This window comes from Artemia franciscana, chromosome 11 (assembly GCF_032884065.1).
Source record: "Artemia franciscana chromosome 11, ASM3288406v1, whole genome shotgun sequence".
NCBI classification, from domain to species: Eukaryota; Metazoa; Arthropoda; class Branchiopoda; order Anostraca; family Artemiidae; genus Artemia; species Artemia franciscana.
In genome coordinates, this window is record NC_088873.1 from 24,591,631 (window position 1) to 24,606,351 (window position 14,721).

The following is a 14,721-nucleotide window of genomic DNA, read 5'->3' on the forward strand; positions in this document are numbered from 1 at the left end:
TCAAAATAGTCCAAAGATCTTTTGACAATGCCTCTGGGGTTAACACAACCCCTGCATATAAGGTTTTCATGGAAGGGGTGGTCATACAAACTTTGGAAGAAGCTCATTTGGTTGGAATTGAAAGTTCTAGTTCCTTTTTTAAGAGTCAAAAGTCATTGGAAGGCAACTAGCTCCCCTGCACCCTTTTCCACAAATGTACCCAATTGAAAATTGGAGAAATATATTTTGTTCAAAATAGTCCGAACATCGCATAACAATGCCTTTGGAGTCGACACAACCCTAGAGCCTGGAGCAAGGGTTGTAAGTAATGCCCTGGGACATACAAGGTTTATTTTTTATAAAAGGGGTGGTCGTACAAACTTCACAGGAGGCTTTTTTTTGGAAATTAAAAGTTCTAGTTCCCTTTTTAAGAATTTAAAGTGATTGCAGAGCAATCATCCCTCCCCCTTATACCCTTTCCTCCCAAAATCAATAGACAATATGTGCATCTAGTTTATCAACACGGTGGAACTTCAATATTTTGAGAGCGGCTGAGGGTATTGAGCTGAAACTTTCAGGGCCTGTTGGAGCGGTATATAGAAACGTCACTGGAGGGTCACCAGCTCCCTTCCAAATCTTTTAATTACAATTCCTTCTAAAAAAAAATATCAAATTTTGAAGAAGACACCTTGTTCAAAATAGTCTAAAGTTCAAATAACTATGTCTACGCAATGACATTGACCCCCTCCCCCTCAAGCTTTGGAGAGGGGTACTTAAAACAATAAAACACACTACGTGCGTGCTTGTTGTCAGAAGGACGTATAATCAATATCTAAGGTGCGGCTGAGGGTACAATCGTAGCAAACAAACATACAACAGGCACTAATTTACGCTAATAAATTATTTTAAAACGAGTAAAACTTTAATAGTAGAAGATTTTTGTTCGTTATAAGCTTGATTTCCATATTTAAATTTTACTCGTTTTAATACTTATTTATTCATTTATATTAGTAGCTGTGATTTCGCTATATTTTTTTTCGCTATGATTTTTTATTTAATTTCTGTTCGTTTTGGGTTTCATTCTTTAATCTTTAACAGTAATCTGTGGTCGTTTTGAGTTTGAATTATTATAGGAATTATTTCTGCTCATCTTAAGTTTAACACGATCTCTATTTTTATTAAAAACAAACTTATTTTTCAAAAAATTTCTTTTAATTGTTATTATTAAAGGTATTTAAAGTTTAAGGCTGTTTTTCTTTTTCAACTATTATAAATTATCTAATCGATATTGACATCTGCTTCTATTTGTACTAACTCCATTATGCGTATTATTTTTTTATTTTATTTCTTTAATTTCACAAAAACTTTGTAATAGCCCAATCCGATTATTGATTAATTTTGCTTCTTCATACATAAAATTATGGTTTGGAAGATCAACGGATCTAATTTTTTTGACTGATTTTGTGATTATTTTTTCAAGGATCTAGTGATTTATTTTTTCATCGGGTACAACCCTGCTCACAGGTCCACCCAGATCAATACAACGTTCCGACGATTATGTTGATTGTCGGAAGTTGTTGATTGTTATGGACCTGGAGCTACGTTACCCGGTCTTAAACATTAAATATAGGGGTACGATGTGAGGTGTTACCACAGCCTATATAGACACCACAGCTTAGATACCAATAAAGTTACGAAAACTCCTTATCTTGCCCATGAGAAGCTTTTGGTACAGAGCTCTGAACTTGGCACGTCCCCCGAGCCCGCGCTCCAAAGCGTAGATCGTACTACAACACCATAGGCGGGAACGCAATTTCACATAGCAATGAATCACAGCTTTACGATTCTATTCACGACTTCAGTCCAATTGCTCCGACTTTTAGATTTAGACTGTCCACAACATTGCTGCAAAACATAACTTTTCTTTCACTTTGAATTTGCTCAATGATATCCCGTATCTAACCAACATTTCATCCCACTAAAAATTAATCGGCAAACCCCTGCGATTTCTACTGCAGCGTTGGGGACTTTTGTCCTCATATCGTTGCTATCCACTCCATCAATTTTCAATAGTGTAGAACCGCTCATTTCAATAATAAAATGTAGTTTTTCAAATAAAAACTGAAGATATGCTATATTTGGACTATTATCTCTGTAAACCACTGTTAAAAATATGTCTAATATTCATGCTTGTATCCATTCAGTCAAGGTCACACACGGACAATCAATATATCCATTAGAATTTCTATAAGGGAAGCGGTCGTATCAATTAAACTATAACAAAGGATTTAAATTCCTGTAGGACCGAGTCGTAATGCCTATGCCTAGTAAGAGTTGCCAGAAATGCCTCACGTAGGAGTACCAACAAAACAGCGGCCAGTAGGGCGTCGTCGTACCTGGAACTCCCTAGCAAGGATTTCAGTTTCTGTATGCCTACAAATACCTCAGACGGGGCCTTGTAACATCAACTGAACTATGATAATGGATATTCAACCCACAAAAACATCTACCGATAACAAATGCTTCAAAAGTGAGGGATTAATAAGACTAACTTGATGAGAAGTGTATCCCTAAGGGCAGGCTCGGATTTGTTGAGCTATAAAAAAGGATTTAAATTTCGATAGAAACTGGTCTTAGTGCCTGTGCCTAGTAACAACTGCAAGCAACTTATTAAAAAGACAGGACAGTCGCTGTTATCAGGGCATATCTACTGTTTATAATCCCAAAAGTAAGAAATATACGTTAGAATAAATATTAGATTTACGAATTCTGTAACTAGCAAGGTCAGCATTTTCCGCTGCAAAGACGCGTTACTAAGAAAATTTCAACCGTCACCTTATTTGACACTATCGATAATACCTACATCTTAATTTTTTTCTTACATACAATTGGTAACGTTACCGCTAACATTGCACAATCATACCTGCTGTCAAAAATCAAGATTTGTAAGCGATATGCATTTTTCCAGATGACTTAAATATCATTTAGTCATTACTTAGAGGGAGGCAAGACTTCAAAATGACATTGAGCAAATCAAGTAATTTTGTCGTGGAGTAAACAGTTCTATAAAAAAATTTCAAAGGAATTAGCGAAACTGAGAGGATTTTCACCAGATGCTTCTTTGAAAATGCCTTTTAAGATTTCAGCTAGTAAAGACCGTGGTTTACTCTTGACTAAGCTGCTGGTACTGATGCAACTGCGACGAGAGACTATAAACCTTCCAAGGTTTCCAACTATGATGATCTCAATTGCGTAGTTTTTATGTTTTCTGACGTTCTGTACTATAGAAATAGCACCACAAAATGTTATTTCTTGTGTCATTTGCAGCCTCTAGAGCGACGAAAAATTTTCTTTTAACATTCATGAATACACGAGCATTAGCTTTCTGGACCATTAACCATCCCTCTACAATTTTTCAGTAGCTTGATAGCACTGCTGAAACAAAAGGGAAAGAGAGAATTTTCGAAAACGTGACTTTATGATTATAAATTCTTGTTCTTTTGTATTCAAATAATGGTTAATATTTTTGTGTCAATATTTCTTGGGGATTTTTTATTACAAGATGTGTATTAAAATAATACTATTAAACATAAACTATGTTGTAGCTTGAAAACCCAGGCTCCTCAATTTACCTAATGTTTAAAAATTTCACATTGAAATATTTTAGCTTCTTACCTTTAATAGATCATTTGTGTCGGAGGAGCTAAACTCGGCCATTTCTCGAGCCAAAACACCCATTATGCAGTAAAATTCGTCTGCACTTTGTACTGCTAGAATACGACTAGAAAAGATGACTAGGTAACATACTATGTTACCAAAGTTTGCGGCTGTATTTGCAATCAAATAATAAATGACAATAGCTTTATTCACACAAAGGTAAAGAACCACTTAAAAAACTGAAAATGAAAATCTAGTATTCTAAGTACGTGAGAAATGGCATCCCTTCAGTCCCACACTTTTAAATTAAAGCTTAGCCTTCGTGTTACTGAAAACCTCTATATTTAAAAAATATTGCCGTTTAGTAGTTGTGAGGTTTTACACACATTGCTTGTCACAACGTGTTGCAGGACCGGGATTTCAGTTTTGCCCTGCATTTTTTTCTTATTTTTCTTGTACCATAGGAAATGAGTTTGTTTCAGACATGATCATCTGAATATGTTCTACCAATAATAGTAGGAAGTTATATAAAATTGAAGTTACACAGAAATGCAAAAGTCCGAAAAACTGGGCGAGGATTTTCTGGCTCCATAACTATAAAATTTCTTAGAATAAAAGCTAGACAAATTTACAAGTCCGAAAAAGAGAATTTTCAAAGGGTCCGAATGTATGGCTTTCTGCTTTTACATGCGATTTGTGCTTGTCACAGGTAACAGTTCACTACTTGGAGTTAGATGCTACTCTTCTATGGATAAATACTACTATCTTTTCATTTTTAGTCTCTTTAAATAGCAGAAGTAGAAATTGTATCCTATGTAGTTGGGTTGTCAATGAGGAAGTTGTTCTTTTACTGCTCAGTATACGGCCTTAAAGCAACCATTTTTGAAACTCTATCGTTACTCTATCATATATAATTAATTAGGAAAATAACTATTCAACGAGACAGGGTTAACTTGACAAAAATGTCTGACCAGTATTCTACAAAAGGCAACTCTTGGTTTTCTTCCGTCTCCACTTTAAATTTACGGATGTGGAAAAGAAGATATATATATAAAGCATAAGAGAAAAAGTATAAGTATGTAAATAATTATGTGTAAAAGAAAAATAACAGGAATTTGGGGCTTTGGGGAGATGAGGCACCGTTTTAATTGTTTTTACTGTAGCTAAATACTAAATATTTCAGTAGGAAGTTGTACCACTTAAATTATTTTAGAGCATTAAGTACATTGTAAGTACATTGTATATAATCGTAAATAGCCAAAGATATCTCCGTTCAAGCAAATCTGGTTGATAAACAAAAGCTTTGTTTTTATACATCTTGGGCTTCGGCTAAATGAGCGATAAAGTTTTCATTTTTATTGACTAGTCTTAGACGAGTAACACAAAAGTGAGGTGGTTTGTCGAGGGGAGGACTCATGTGTACCTTTGTGAACCAGACGAGGAAGTGACTTGTCTCTTTCTAAAACAATTTTACTTCAATAGTTTTGTACAAATTTTTAATACAAAAAAACGATTCCCTCAAAAGGAAAATGGAATGGTTTCTTTATGAGAAGCTAGTTTTCGAAATAAGAAACCATTGGTTGACTAGGAAAAGAAGACATTGAAATGTTTCCACTTTAAAAATAACCTCTGGATGTCAACTATTACATTCAATTTTAATTGAAGGAAAAGAGATATGTCAATCCTAGTAAGAAAATATTCCAAAGAAAATGATAAGAGAAAATGAGAAAATCAGTCAAAAGGCAGGGCTGTAATTAACAAAGAAAAATATATTGTGACTTTTCCGCCTGTGTAGATAAAAAAGCTAAAAATATTAGGAACTTGAAGGAATAAAAAACAATAATATGTGTTGAACATTTCCCTTATATTAAGTTTGAAATGAATCACTGCATCAATTTATACGTTTAATTTGAAATTAAGATTTGCAGTAATTCTTAAACTAAGACTATCATTCCTATCCAAGCCGTTCTTTACAGTAATGAGTTCTTCGTTCATCACCTTCCCTCAATGTAAAAAATCCTCTAATCGTAAAAAGGTCATTTGCTGGGGCTGAAGGCCTGAACTAAAGCCCAAGCAAAGCGACAAGTATTTGCTATCTTATCCCTTTTTGAACAAAGGAATATAAAAAAAATCTTTGGGACGAAGAACCCCCTGAAACGTGTTCTTTTTCTAATATATTGAAATATCTGGGCGACCTTGATCAGGAATATCAAACAGAAAAAGCCTTCAGGTTGTTTTTTTTTTAGCTGTGTGTAGTTAAGAACGGACCCGATATTAACATGGTTCATCATATAGTTTTGCTGTAACGTCATTTATCGTTGTAACCTAGGATTATGCATATATGATTTATGATTTACCTCTTTTAAAAAACGATGCAGCTTTTCGTCAAAAAATAGATTTTATTTCAAATATTATGTCTTGTCAATTACAAAAGTGACTAGATGTTGCAATTTCCTTTAACATGAGCCCTTACACAGCTCTATTATTTTCTGATGCCCCACTAGTAGCAGAGAAAAATAAGGAGAAAAAAAGAAGACGTATCAGTGCTTCCCATTTAAAAAAGTGACTTTCGTTATTGTTCAAGCCAGGATGTTGTAGGTTTCCTTCAAAGGGTTTCCGGCCATGGTGTTTTGAAAGGTCAAGCACGGACTCAAAGAAGGGGCGACAGGGGTGATCCCCCTCCCTCGAAATTGTTAAGACTCCTTCCTAAATTACAATATCGGGTACTAAGAATCTATTTTCAAAAAATAAGAACTGCAAAATATCCATCGTTTTCAAATTTCATCACACACAGTCAGTATTATAAACGCAAGACTGAACCATTTCTGTGAAGTGAGAAAAAAACCAGTGGAGGGTAAACCATGAACAAGGAGGTTGGACGGTAACGGCAACAGTGTTGTGGCCAGGTTTGCCACCCCCTAGTGATTTATCACTATTCCTGGTAATTCTTTATATTGCCTAAACAAAAAAATCACTAAATCACCCCATAGATCACTAGATTACTGAATCACTAAATCAACCAACAAATCATTAAAATCTAGTGATTTTTTCCCATACAGGGGGGCAACCATGTTTGTGGCTCGTAATAAGAATGCAAAGGTTGGTATTACTTATCAGTGCTTTTTGGAGACAGAAAAAAAACTTCAAATTGTCTGTCGGTGGCTAATTGTTTGTGCATCTTGTTTTGTTTTACATCTGGCTAGAGAAAGCTTGCCATGGTAAGTTGCATTTTATTTATATTATTAAAGAATGAAGCGTAGTTGTCTGTATGTTTATTCCTTCCGAAGAAGGAATAGACGATGGGACGAGTGAGTTTCAGCATTTTTAAAGTTTCATGTCTGCTTTGTTTAGCAAGTAGTTACTATTTATCTATGGTTTATTTCTCTCACATGATAGTTTATACTATAATATCTAAAAGCATTTTTAAATTACACTAGTTTAAAGTGCGTTACCAAGTTGTGGACAGGGTTGACATCTGGAGAGTGAGTTACACTGCAACAGCCTCTACCTGCTATTTCTAAAAATGTTCGTCATAAAAAGTCTTTCAGTAATAAAACTGGCCAAACTTACTCTCACCTTACAAGGTTTCTAACGCTTCAGGATCATTCTTCTGACATTTAAACTATTTGTTGGGAAATTCAGAGAGACAAAACTGCAAATAATCCCTTTCAGTCTAGCCAACGTGAAGACCTAGATTTAAAATAACAATATTGAATTCACCCATTTGATTGCGGTAAATAAGGAGCTGAAGTAGGAAAAAGTTTTGTTTTAAGTAAGGAGTACATTTTAAAAATATCAGTGGCTAACTTATGCTGCGGAGCCCAGGCGCGCCAATTTGACGTATCTCAGCATGTGCCTACCCTAATCTCTTTTCTTTTCCCTTTGTTTTCCCAACTGTTTTAAACAACAGTGGTTAACACCATTTAGCTGATTCTTGCTGGCTTAAAAAACAAAATGGGTTCGTTGAGTATTAAGGGAGTTGTAAAAAATAGTTTCAAATAGAAATTGTATGGTTTATTTAACTGATTCGTGTTGACAAGTTTGATCCACTTTTACTAATAAATAACGAAGCTGAGATATTTTTCCTCCTTTAACCCCATAGCTCAAAACCTAAATTTTGGCCCAATAAAAATATTTTTCTCCCTTCTACCGAAGTTTTTTTTTGCCACCCGGACTTTAAACATTGTTCAATGAAAAAAAAGTGTCCAAGCATAAGTTTTAGGCAAATCTATTAAGCATTTTAATAAATATAAATTGATGGTGTATCCCTTGAATTAAAGGAGCAATAGCAGATTTTCTGCTTTTGAAAAAGCCCTTCCTATTTCTACCACCTTAATCCGAATTTGTCATTAACGAACTCGATAAAGATTTTCTTTCTTTAGATTTTTGGGATTTTAGCGAAATCCGAAAAAAACCCCCACCACTATCGTGTTCATAAGAAGTTGGAATCTATTTATGCAATATATTGTATATTAAAGCTTTGCAATTTGTAATGGTTTTCAGATGCAGGGACAAAAGATAAGTAGATTCGATGAATTTTTTTGCTAGAGTTGCACTATAATATATAATCCGATAGATATTATTTCTTTAGGTTATATCTGAAAACTGTAACTTATGTGGAAAAATGTGTTTTATAACTATGTTGTATATAATTGGAAACATGATCTTATACCTTTTTAACTTAGTAGTCGATTTTTGGCGGTGATGTTGTGATGTAAAACTATATAAAAAAAATAATTACTGCACGATATAATCACTATTTATTTAATTAGTGTTTTTTATCATATCGGTGGTATCACGACGTCTCTTATTGTGGCCTATTTGCTCTCTTCCAAGAGACCACTAGGATCTACCTGCCTAAGTTTGATCATATCGTGCCATAATTACTTTTTAATGTCTTTTACAGCACATAAAACATTAAGGCTGGTAAAATTTTCAAAATAAAAAACATGACAAATTCGATCAAAATAGGCTTTTTCACACGTGATGGAACCCCACCATCATTAGCGTTCCATCATTCGCAAAGATTTATAACACCTATCGCAGCACTTAATTTTGACTTCCATTTGCGCTACGTTTCAATAGTAAATCAGGCCTTAACGCACCTATTTTGAACAAAATTCTAGATGGGGGGGGGGGGGCAATGTCTAACTTTTCCCTCTTAACACGGCCGCCCATCCCAAATCAAAACATCCCAAATCCGTGCCTGCCAAAGGTGCACTTTTTTTCGATCAGGCGCCAATTTGAGATGTTTCAGGCTATTTTTCAAAATTCTCTTAAATTAATTTTCCAAATATGTTGTTACTTTTATAACTGATCGGAATGATAGTTACCTTTCTTGTATCAGCTAGGATGACAATAATTTCTCACTTGCCAGTTTTTTTTTTGTTTTTTTTTTTTGGGGGGGGGGGGGTTCTTATGGGCCGTGGTTCGTCCTTTTCTAGGTTGCACCTTCCGCTTCTAGCAGGATGTGAATGATGGTAAATTTGAGATTAAAATATGATTTCTGATAATATGGATTCTAATTAGAGATATGTCATTATGGCATAACTATAGCTATTCCTTCTTAAATAATCTAGCTTTATTTGAAATAAGTTGTCGTACTTTAAAATACGATTAAAAAAAAATTCAAACTGAATTTTATTTTAATCTTTTAATGTCAAATTGTAAAAAGATGTTAAAAAGATCTATCAGCTAGCAAAAACAACCGCGAAAAAAAAGTTTTTTAATCTTTTAGTCTCAAATTGTAAAAAGATGTTAAAAAGATCTATCAGCTAGCAAAAACAACCGCTAAAAAAAGTTTTGCATTCATATTGTGATAATGAACAATATAACACTTCACAATACTATACAATGAGCTTTTCAAGTGAAAATAGCACCTGCTATCGAATGTCATTAAAAACAAAAGAGTTAACATATTCATGTATATTTTCTACTAGAAACGGTCAACTGGACTTTTTCTACTAGAAAAAAAAGCAAACAAGAATTTTTTCCTTTGGTACAACAGCTGTTTTTAGACGCTGGAAGGTCATTTTCCCGAGTTTTACGAAGGTAGCATCAGGAAAACCTTAAACAATTCCTTTAAATACAAAAATTTCATCCTTTTTCTTGACGTTTAAGGAAGCCCGAAGACTAAACGTGTCGTCTAATTTACGAGCCAAGCTCTTTCTCTAGTTACACCACATTAACCAAGGTATCTTAGCAAAATTAATAATGAAAGACAATAACAAGGAAAATAGAGCTCACTCGACTAACGAGTCCCAAAGCGCAAGGGCAGTGCGTAGCAAAACTTCATTTCCCTCAAGGAAAATCAAGTCCCAGATTCGGAGCACTGAATCCTTCGGCAAGCATGTGGAAAATAGTGTCAAAAACCATTGCATTGTAAATACATTGGTCAAAGGAGGTTCATATGTTGTCCCTAGAATAAAAATTAATTAAATTAATTGTATTTATAAATGATAGTGTCAATCAAGAGAAACAGGCAAAGGTGTGATCCACTACCGGTTAATCATATTAAAATCACAATATTAATAGCCTTAATAAATGGTTCTTAAATTCTATCTGGAATTTTACTTTTACTGATCAATAATTACAACAACAACAAAAATTCTTATTAATATAAGAACGGTAGTTTTGAAAAGAACAAAGAGGCATTATTAGAAATGCAGAACTCGCCAGAAACATTGTAAAAAATTTCATATAATTTGGGTAGCAGGGCAAGCTCTAAGCCACTCTGTTCTAGGTTTGAAACTTTTGAATCTTAATATGCAGAGCTTTTTAGTGACAAATTAAATTCACATCAGGATCCCGTACTATATATTTGGCTGGCTTAAAAAAAAACTGAAAGTACATCAACGGTGCCGCACATCAAGTCAAAAATTTCAACTGTGTCCTTTTTTCATTTCCAAATGCCATGTCCCATATATATATATTTTTCCAGGAATTTGCTGATAAATTTTCAAACACTACCGATTGTACAAGCTAAGCAATAATGTCGAGCTGCAAAGTTTTATGTAGAAACCTAAGACCTAAATTAGGTCTTTAGGTTCTAAATTAGACCTTTAGACCTAAATTAGGTCTTAGGTCTTTAGGTTCTAAAAAGAACCTAAATTACGTGAAAAACGCACTTAGAATATAAACAGTCACGGTAAAACACACCAATAAACATAACCACTTTCTCTTATTTAATATTTACTATTTATTAGTTTAAAAAACTTTTTCCACAAAGCAAATTTCTTAAAGAAAAGTAAAGAGTTCCATTAAGTCAAAAATGAGCAAAAAAAGTCAAATAATCTTCCAAGCGTAAATTTAACACGAATCACTATCAATTAACAACTGAAACTCAAAACGAACAGAAATTACAATAAATAGCCGAGTCAAACGGCAGCAAAATGCCTATTTCACAATTTTAATTGGACGTGTTTCAGGAAAAGAGGATGTCGGGGGGGGGGGGCTTGTTAATCTCCATCATGTTAGAATCTTAAGAGGGATCTAGAACTATGCTTTTTAATCAAATAAGCTGCTTCTAAAGTTCGCACGACCACCCCTTCCATAAGAGCCTTATATGCCCCTGAGGCATAACTTACAACCTTTACCCCCAGACTCAGGGCGGTCTGTCAACCCTAAAGGCCTTATTATATCCTCTTTGAACTATTTTTGAACAAATAGTCATCTAAAAATTTCTATCGGATGTATTTGGGGAAAATACGACGTTGGGGGTGGGTGTTTGACCCCAGATCCCTTTGGGTCTTAAAAAGGGCATTAGAACATCTGATCTCCAATCCGCTGAGCCCCCTTTGGAGTTTATGGGATCCTCCTTTCATAAGAACCTTATATGCCCTCGGGGCCTAACTTACAACCCTTATGCTGAGGGGTGTAGGGGGGGGGGGTGAATTCCTCAAAGACATAATTTTATGCCTCTCAACTACACTGAAGATATTTACTATTTCAAAATTTATTTCATATGTGTTTTGAAAATTGATGGGCGTGAGGGGAGGGAGCTTGGTGCCCTCGAATCACTTTTGACGATTCAAAAGACACTAACCCTTTCAATTTCCAATCGGATGAGCCTTTTTCGAAGTTTCTACGACAATAAATGGCCATCTCAAAATTTCTATCAGATGCATTTTGGGAAAACACTAGGTGTTGGGGCCTCTGATCACTTTGAATTTTAACAAGGGCACTATAATTTCTGATTATCAGTCCAATGAGCCCCTCCAAAGTTTTTACAGCCACCCTTTCTATAAAAACCTTGTATGCACCAAGGGTATAACTTACTACCCTTGCACTGAGGGCTGTATTTGGGTTGTCTCCCTCAGAGACATGATTTCCGAACCTTTTAACGACGCTGAGCAAAATGGCTTCCTCAAAATTTTAATTGGATATGTTTGAGGAAATAGCGGCGTGGGAGGGGGATTGGTTGTCCTTCAATCACTTTTGACCATTCAAAAAGGCAGTAGCACTTTCAATTTCCAATCGAATGAACCCTTTTTGAAGTTCCTACGCCAACTCCTTCGACACGAAGGTTCCTGGTCTAAAAAAACACATTGTGCCCACATCACTCTTTACTTAGTTAGCGCTATTGCACTGCCAATGAGTATTTTATACCAAGCCCATATGCAGGGGGGTTAGGGGGTTTGAAACCCCACTCCCCCAAAATACTTTTCCGACTCGTAAAAACGTAACAAAAATCAGTATAAACCAATTTTTGATGCGTTTTTTTAGTAGCCCTCCCCAAAATTAATTTTTGTGTACCCCACATCCCCAAGAAAAAAAAATCCTGGATGCGTCCCTGTTCTAGACCATTGTTAAGATTTGATAAATATGAAGTACCCCTGTTTTTTTCCAAGCTCAGCACAAGGATTTAAATTGTCTGAAGTTTCGACAAAATTTATGAGCGACTTTCTAGGAAAAGCCATATGGAAAATAATTTTATAGAGGACCATATCTAGGGCAAGACTACTTCTTTCAAGGTTTCTTTTCATTCATTTTTTACCAAGGCCGATGTTTAATGATTGGTTTTTTATTATAACTTCGAGGCTAATATTGCACAAAGTAAAGTTCAAAAAAGTAAATATACTAAGTGTATCTTCCACAATTAGTGTATGATCTTCATAATTGTTAAATTTTAACTATTGAATACGTCGTTGGTCAAAAATAATATATAGGTATTGCAATTCACAGCTATGAAATTAAAAAGTTATCGTTGATTTATAAATATCGTTTGATTTTTACCAAAACTGGCATTTAACGATTTTCGAGGCAAATCCAATTTTAATTGCAAATACAAGGCTAACATCATAATATAGAAATCCAGAATCAAAACCCATCAGATACATTTTTCAAAATGGTGCGTTATTTTGACCAGAGTAGTTGCTTAGCCCGTATTCCGATAGTTCCAAAGCCATGAAAACTAAATAGAGGGACCTCAACATAAAGATTGTTTTCTGCTGAGTTATTTGTAATTTTTGACTATTTGACCGATCGATAATCTATTTAAATTTAAGCTTACGGACATTTAATTGTAAAATTCTTTCTTTAAACCATTAAACAAAACAAAACTAGAACAGCAAAATGTTGGGAGTGGTAACTTTAAACATTATTACAAACAAATTGCGATTGACTGAAAGTTGTGACTGTAATCGAAGAAAATTCAATTACGATCCAGCACTTTTATTCTTAATAAAATAGTAAAAAAGAAACATCATTACTAATATCTTCACAATTAGTAAATAATAAAATGGTCAAACCTCTTTAGTTGCTTGCATAACGATGTGGATCGTACTCTTTGAATGCATCTGGAAATCAGAGAAAGTCCCTGAAGAATGGAGAAAAAGCACACTCATCAAGCTTTTCAAGAAAGGAGATGCATCGAAGTGCGATAACTGGAGGGGAATCAGCCCCACTTCTATCCCGAGGAAACTATTCTCATAGATAATCCTCCACCACATCCAGACAGCGTTAGATTAGCACTTGAGAGACGAACAACATGGCTTCCACCCATCTCGTTCCTGCTCAGACCTTATATATGTCCTGCGTATGTTGATCGATGAATGCAACAAATGGAGGCAAAAGATTTACCTTTTCCTAGTGGATTTTGAAAAGCCTATGACCCAATACACCGAGAGTCACTGTGGAAAATCCTCCAACACCGCGGCATTCCAGATAGACTGGTATCCCTATCATTACGCTGTACAAAATCACGGAGTGCTGAGTTCGGACCCACGAAGGAAATACAAGGTATTTCAGCATCATGTCTGGTGTCAAACAGCGATATGTCCTCCCCCCCTCTTTTTTGTCCTTGTCATCGATTATCCTCTTTGAGATTGCACAGGATTTGGGATCCAAATATGCGATAATAAACGACTAGCAGATCTTGATTTTGCCGACGACATAACCCTGATTAGGTCAAACAAGGAAGGACTCCAGGAGCTTCTCGATATCATACGAGAGAAAAAAAAGTCTTTTGGCACTGAAGATTAGCTTGGACAAAACAAAAAGCATAGCAACAAATGACTCACAATTTGGCATAAAGTGCGGGGACAGTTCAGTAGAACAGGTAGTGGAATTCAGATACCTCGGAAGTACAGTCGAACGAATTGGATCTAGCGAAAAAGAGGTACAGTCTAGGATTGGACAAGCTAGTGGAGCTTTTAATCGACTAAATCCAGTTTGACGATCGAAAAAGTACTCCCTGAAACTGAAGTTGAGGCTGTTCAACAGTAACTTCCTCTCTGCCCTCCTCTATAGCTGTGAATGCTGGAAACTGAACCAACAGCAAGGAGAGAGGATTCTTGCTTTCGAGAACAACTGTTTTCGGAGGATACTGAACATTAACTGGACCACACAACTAACCAGACAGTTCGCTCCACCACGCATCAGCCCCTGGTAACAGATATCATACGCAAGCGAAGATGGCGCTACTTGGGCACGTTACCCGTTTGGTGGAAGATAGACTCCCCAGAACGGTACTCAAATGGCAACTAGAGGGAACCCGAAGTAGAAGAAAGCCGAAAACTACACTTCGTTGTATTTACAAGCGGGACCTAAAGTTTAACAATTAAACAGTCGAACCCCAATGGGAAG

General features: G+C 35.5%; 1 protein-coding gene across 1 annotated transcript in view; it reads right to left on the minus strand.

The window, feature by feature from the left end:
- The window catches only part of LOC136032578 (TBC1 domain family member 30-like), a 223,975-nt gene that overhangs the window by 143,355 nt on the left and 65,899 nt on the right, over positions 1–14,721 (minus strand). The window contains exons 6-7 of the mRNA XM_065712848.1: positions 9,883–10,054; positions 3,655–3,760 (exon numbers count right to left, since the gene is read on the minus strand). Coding sequence (XP_065568920.1) covers positions 3,655–3,760; positions 9,883–10,054 — 278 coding nt within the window. The remainder of the gene's footprint in view (positions 1–3,654; positions 3,761–9,882; positions 10,055–14,721) is intronic.